This window comes from Chrysochloris asiatica, unplaced genomic scaffold (genome assembly GCF_000296735.1).
Source record: "Chrysochloris asiatica unplaced genomic scaffold, ChrAsi1.0 scaffold00006, whole genome shotgun sequence".
Taxonomy (NCBI): domain Eukaryota; kingdom Metazoa; phylum Chordata; class Mammalia; order Afrosoricida; family Chrysochloridae; genus Chrysochloris; species Chrysochloris asiatica.
In genome coordinates this window covers 28,173,601-28,180,043 of record NW_006408524.1, presented here as the reverse complement: position 1 = coordinate 28,180,043, position 6,443 = coordinate 28,173,601, and the positions used below count along the sequence as shown (strand labels likewise).

Genomic DNA, 6,443 nt, shown 5'->3' with positions numbered 1-6,443 from the left:
CTGGTGCCTTGTTCTTTGCCAATTCCTTCAATGCACCTTGGACTTCCTCCTTCAGTATCATTGGCTCTTGATCATATGCTACCTCTTGAAATGGTTGAAAATTAAACTTTAATTTTGGTACAGTGACTCTGTATATTCCTTCCATCTTCTCTTGATGATTTCAGTAAGTTTCCCAGAGAATCCTTCAATAACAAAAGTCGAAGCTTGAGTTTTTTCTTCAGTTACCACAGCTTTAGAAATGCTGAGCATGTTCTTCCTTTTTGATTTTCTGATTCCAGATCTTTGCACATTTTGTTGTAGGATTTGGCTTTATATTCTCGAGCTGATCTTTGAAATTTTCTGTTTGTTCAGCTCTTGGACCTCCTCATTTCTCCCATTTTCATTAGCATCTCTGCAGTGGAAAGCAAGTTTCAGTGTCTCTTCTGACACCCATTTTGTCCTTTTCCTTATTTTTTGTCTTCTCAATGACTTTTTGCTTTCTTCATATATGATGTTCTTGATGTCATCCCACAACTCTTCTGGTTTTCGGTCTTTAGTGTTTAATGTATCAAATCTGTTCTTCATATGATCTGTGAATTCAGGTGGGATATATTCAAGGTCATATTTTGGCTCTCGCAGACTTGTTTTCATTTTCTTCAGCTTCAGTGTGAATTTGCATATGAGTAATTGATGGTCTGTTCCACAATCTGCCCCTCGCCTTGTTTTCACTGATGAAATGGAGCTTTCCCATCGTCTCTTTCCACAGATGTAGTCAATTTGATTTCTGTGTGTTCCATCATTTCAAATACCTTCTTTAGACAGCATAAGAGACGACTATACACATAAACTTCACCAGATGGAATATATAGAAGTGTGTTACATTAAGGCTTATTTAATTACCCTAAAATGAATTTTTCTGTTGAAAAGGCAGGATAAACTTTTGGTTCTTACCCTTACCGCTTCTCAAAGTAAAGATGGTAATGAATTTTTTCAGTTCTCCTGGTTTAAAAACTACTATGTGCTTATGGATTTTTAAAAAATTAAATGTATTTCAGTAGTCTGCAGATTTGGTTTTGATTTTCAAATCATCATTACTTAAGCCATTTGAGGGCCGATGTAAAATTGGGTCTCGTCAGTTCATGATTTAAGTCGTGGGAGTGGATAACGTGGCCTGAGTGCAGGGGGACGTGAACACAGCCCAGGTGAGCGCTGTGACCAGCCCCCAGCATCATTGAGAAGCATGTTCTGACCTCAATTTGCAGTTCTGTTTTATTCATTTTGGTTTGGATTTTTTTTTTTCCTCCTCAGAGATCCTATACAGGGTTGCTATGAGTCAGAACCAACTCAATGGCACTTAATAACAGTCTTTTAGACATATTTTCATGTGTGACCAGAAATTATGAATGAGCCCAATATCCTCATTACACTTATTCTGAACCTTCTTTCTCGTACCTATTTTGAATCTGCATTTCATCCTCTCAAAAATAATTTTTTTATCTTAGTTTATACTAAATGTGGCAAGAGTAGTATAAATTATTCTTACAGGATAAGGAGTGAAAGCTAAATATATACCACAAAAATTGCAAGAAATTCTTAGAAAGCTAGGTCCACATCGTCCTTGACAATAGCGTATATTATAGTAAGTGTAGATAATGAGAAGTGTGTTAGCTTTAGGACCATTGTTGACTCATCTCCCCCACCCCCTAAGTGTCTTCTATACACCCAAACCTTCCCTGCCATCAATTATATAAGATGCTGATATGCAGCCTTTTGTGTGTGTGTGTGTGTATACACACACACACACACACACACAAAAGGCTGCATATCAGCATCTTATATAATATATATACATACATACATACATAGACCTTTTTCTCACCAATGCAATTTTTTGGTTTGGGGGTGTTTTGTTTTTTTTAACTGTTGTGAATTATGTGATACTTTACATGGGAGAACATTAGTTTTACATTCATCCTGTCATACATCATTTCATTGCCATGGTTACAATCCCCTCTATGCATCAATGCATCATCAACCAACCACAGGGTATATACCCTGCAAGCCTGCCTTCCCCACCCCCACTCCCCCCACCCCCCCAGTCATCAGCACACAGCCCCTCTCCCTCTCTGGGTCTAGAGTCCCCAGCCTCCATCTCTGGCATCACTGTTTCTCTGGGTAGGGTCCTGCACTCCGCTCTTCTCCCTTGATGGTTCCAAGGACCTCTGCTCCTGGACTGCAAAGTCAGTCACTCCGCTCCTTGCTACAAAACATCTACCTTTACATTTCCAACCCTCACAATCAGTCCTGATAACAATTATTCACTATTGTATCACAAGGAACCTATCCACATCAGCCACGCCCAGACAGATTGGATACTACTCAGTGGATATTATGCCTTCCTCCACGCCCTCTGGATCTAGATTCCTTCTTGAAAGCTTGTAAGCCAGTCACTTCTTGCCTTTGAGTAACCAATGTCCAAGTTGCCCATCCCTATCTACTCTGTATATGGAGGGGTTGGGAAGGATCCTTGCTGTATAAAGATTTGTACCCTCTTTTGAGCTACTGCATCCATAGGTATAGGTCAAGTTCATCAAATTGTATCAGATTATTCTTTTTTACCTCTTCTTTCTTCTAGTTGAACTCTGATTACCCAGTCATTGAAGCCAGGTCAAGTGGGTATTATCTGCAAGTTTGGGTGTTCTTCTTATCAGCTGGATGCTTCACTCTCCACTCTAGTCCTCTATGGCTATGTCACTGACTCTGGGCCCAAGAGTCCCCAGGTCTTGCCACACTGCTGGCCAACCAGCTCTCCACCTGGGTTCATAGGAGTCTATTGAATGTTGTAGGGCTTAGCTCGCAGCTTCATTGCTGTTTTTCCCTCACTTTCCCTTATCGGTGATGAACGTGGTCACCAATCAGAGCGTGTATTCCCATTGAGTTTTAGTCTTGGAAGGGGTTTGCCCTGAGGGGACCCGACCACTTGTCTTGATATCTCCTGGACAAGCAACTTGCTTATTCTTGTAGTAATCAGTCGGTCTGCCTATATTGTTTTGTATTTTTCCTGTCAGTCTATTTTTCAGGAAGTATCTTCTGTTCTTCTAGCCACTCCAGGCTCATCTGCTTGGCCTTTCAAGTGGAAATTTCCCACCTCTGAAGATTCTGGATGTTGTTCGGGTGTCGACCTATGGTTTTATGTAATGCAGAGGCTCCGCAGGAAGCCTCCTTCACTGAGCACCTTGTAGCACCATTTTAGGTATTCCAATCAGTTACAGGCAGAAGACGGACTTACAAGCTTTCTGTAGTGATATTTCTGGCTATTTCTTTCCCTCCCCATCAAGTGTGTATATTTTATAATGGTATGCCAGGGAAACCAAGATTCATAGGACAGCCAAGCATCTTGACGTTATTCCCCCCTTTTCCACATTCCAACCATGTCTCAATCCCTGTATCCCAGAGCCTTGTTGTTCAAAGGTTGTTCATACATCATTATTTTCCTCTGTCCTACTTAGCCCATTGTAGGGCTAATTGTATTGTGTATATGTTGAACAGACATTTTGTACATGTTAAAAATAGGGTATTGCTAGCATAACAGCTTCTAGTGAAGAATGTAAAATCCTAGCCATCTGAATCTTTGTGATTCTAAATATAATTTGATGATAAATATTGAATTATAATGGTAGTTGCTGCAAGGAAATCCAATGCCTTCATCACACCAAGACATGAAAGCCTAAATTCAATTTTCAGTGATCATGCAACTTAAATTTTTTTAAAAGTCACTAAACTGTCTCTTCAAATCCAAAGCAAAGGACAATAATAAATAAAACTGTATTATTTATCATAATAAAACTATGGGCTTTTATTTCTTGAAATGATGCTGTGGGGGGTTTTTTTGTTGTTGTTTTTGTTTTTGTAACTCATGCTTGGGAACTTAATAATGTGTGTCTTGGATATTTTTAGTATCTCATGGAATAATGAGCTCTAAGATATTATTTTTAACATAATTAGCTTATTTTGTCAATAGTTAATAACCACAGGCTGTTTTGACTCCTTAAAGTCACTCTTGGAGGCCCATGATATCGTGGCTTCAAAGTGTTATGACTCACCTCCATCAAGCCCTGAAATGAATAATTCTATCAACAATCAGTTACTACCGGTAGATGCTATTCGGATTCTTGGTATTCACAAAAGAGCTGGAGAGCCATTGGTGAGTAGATAAATCAGTGTCTTCTGAAATCTGACACATTAGTAAGTAACTCAATCAAATACTTTTACCTCATTGGGGTTTTTTTCTTTTGGATAATTTGTATTATTATGAAAACTATGTTTTTTGGTATAAGCACACACCTTATCCTCTTACCTTGATTTAGTATACAAAATTAAACCAAAAATTTTAGGAGTTGAAGTGGAGCAGTTAGCAGTGTGCCAATTAATAGCACAGGTTTCTGAAGATAACTATTCCCTTTCTTTCACTTTTAAGGACGGTTGCTTATACTAAAGACTGTATCCAAAACACCAAAGAAAGTTACAAAAGTTATTTAAAATAGAAGTCATGGTAGGATTCTGTAAGTAGGGAAGTTTACTGTTTTCCTGCTTAAATGGTTATTTCTGAATCCTGACTCTAAGAATTGTAAAACAGGGGTTAAAAGAAGAAGTAAGACCCTCAGAATGTACATGTACCTGTCTTTGCTCCCTTGAGCTTCCTTTAGTTTGCTAGAATGTGGTAGAGACGCTAGTTTCTCAGATTCATTTTTAAGGTTATCCTTGCTATGGAAAAGCCTTTTTTCTGGGGTGGTATTATGCTGTCACAGTTCACTGGGATTGGAAGATTGAAGAGAAGTTAGGAAAGAACCTGGGAAAGGTGGGAGTGATTGACTCACCAACTTCTAGATTTCTTATATATATTCAAGTATTTCCTTCTAATCATCTAAACTGGTAATTTACGCTTTCTGTAGGGTGTAACATTTAGGGTTGAGAATAATGATCTGGTGATTGCCCGAATCCTTCATGGAGGAATGATAGATCGACAAGGTCTGCTTCACGTGGGAGATATTATTAAAGAAGTCAATGGCCATGAGGTTGGAAACAATCCAAAGGAATTACAAGAGTTACTGAAAAATATTAGTGGAAGTGTTACCCTAAAAATTTTACCAAGCTACAGAGATAGTATTACACCTCAACAGGTAATAAAAGTCTTGTGTTTCTTTTATCATGCTTTGGAATGTAGCCACCAGTTGCTGATCATGAATAACGGATTTAATTGTTCTGAGTTGCTTTATTTTGTCATGATTGACTTGTTCAATTTTTAAACAGTAAACAGTATTTTTATATTACTGGAGCATGTTTCTTTGTAAACATTCATGAACCATGGCATTAGAGTAATCTGTCACTAGTTATCAGAAGAAAAAAAAGAACGAGCAAACCTTTTCATCAATTTAGCAAGAACTATTGATACCTGTTATGTTCAGGCCATTGTACTAAGCACTATAAGAGGATAAGAATGTCCTGTGGGTCATCTCTAGCTTAATATGCATTTGATCGGCTAAAAGGGGAGAACAAGCCCGCACTGAAGAGGATCTTGAGCTCCTGGTTTGTACACATTTTACTTGCTTGTAACTAACTTTTAGGTTGAGATGATTGAACAAAGGTAAGCTTTAATGACAGTGGAGCTTTATTAAGAGTCATCTGTCCCCACTACAGTGAATATCAAAAAGAAGAGAGTTCAAAGGGTATAACTAGGTAACAGATTTTTGAAGGTGTGGGATGATGTGTGAAAGACAACCCTCCTGAATGGTTAGGAAGACTGCTTGGGTTCACATATCAATACTGCCTGTGAATGGCTGTTTTACTTCAGTCAGGCTCCTCTACCTCTCCCTGGCTCATTTTTCTCATCTGAATATTTAGGGTCTGTTGTATAGATATGTGTTAAGACAGAGAGAGGGTTTTCAAACCTAGATACTGTAGGAATAGGACATTTCTGTTAGCTTTTTTTTTTTTGGTTTGGTTTTTTTTTTGACTGATGCCTTTAATGTTTAGGTTTATTCTAGGCTTGTGTTATTGGATATGTATGTGAGATTTTGAGTTTTCTTACATAAAATATTACTAGTGTTCCTTATTTTCATATTGTTAATATCAGAATTGAAAAGCCTAGTTTTAAAATTTCTGTATAATCCTTTGGAATAACACTTGGTGAGTGCTTCTTTTATACATTCTTTGGAGGATGAATAGAATATTTAGTCATAAATTTTAACATGTGACTTAGTTTTCTGAATGAAATTTGGTGGAAACTTCTCCTTGTTTTCAAGGAAAAGAATTACAAAAGAAATAACATTACAAATAGTGCTGCATCTCATCTCACTGGTACCTCTCTTGGCCTATTTCTTGGACTACTTCTGTAGTATCTCAATAGATGACATTTCCATTGATATCAACATGAGATTCAAGTTAAGCCTGAGTAGATTGAAAAA

The 6,443-nt window shown here is 37.8% G+C and overlaps 1 protein-coding gene across 1 annotated transcript in view; it reads left to right on the top strand.

Moving 5' to 3' along the window:
* MPP6 (membrane protein, palmitoylated 6 (MAGUK p55 subfamily member 6)) overlaps nt 1-6,443 on the top strand; it is a 66,647-nt gene that overhangs the window by 23,964 nt on the left and 36,240 nt on the right. The window contains exons 3-4 of the mRNA XM_006832207.1: nt 4,034-4,183; nt 4,932-5,159. Coding sequence (XP_006832270.1) covers nt 4,034-4,183; nt 4,932-5,159 — 378 coding nt within the window. The remainder of the gene's footprint in view (nt 1-4,033; nt 4,184-4,931; nt 5,160-6,443) is intronic.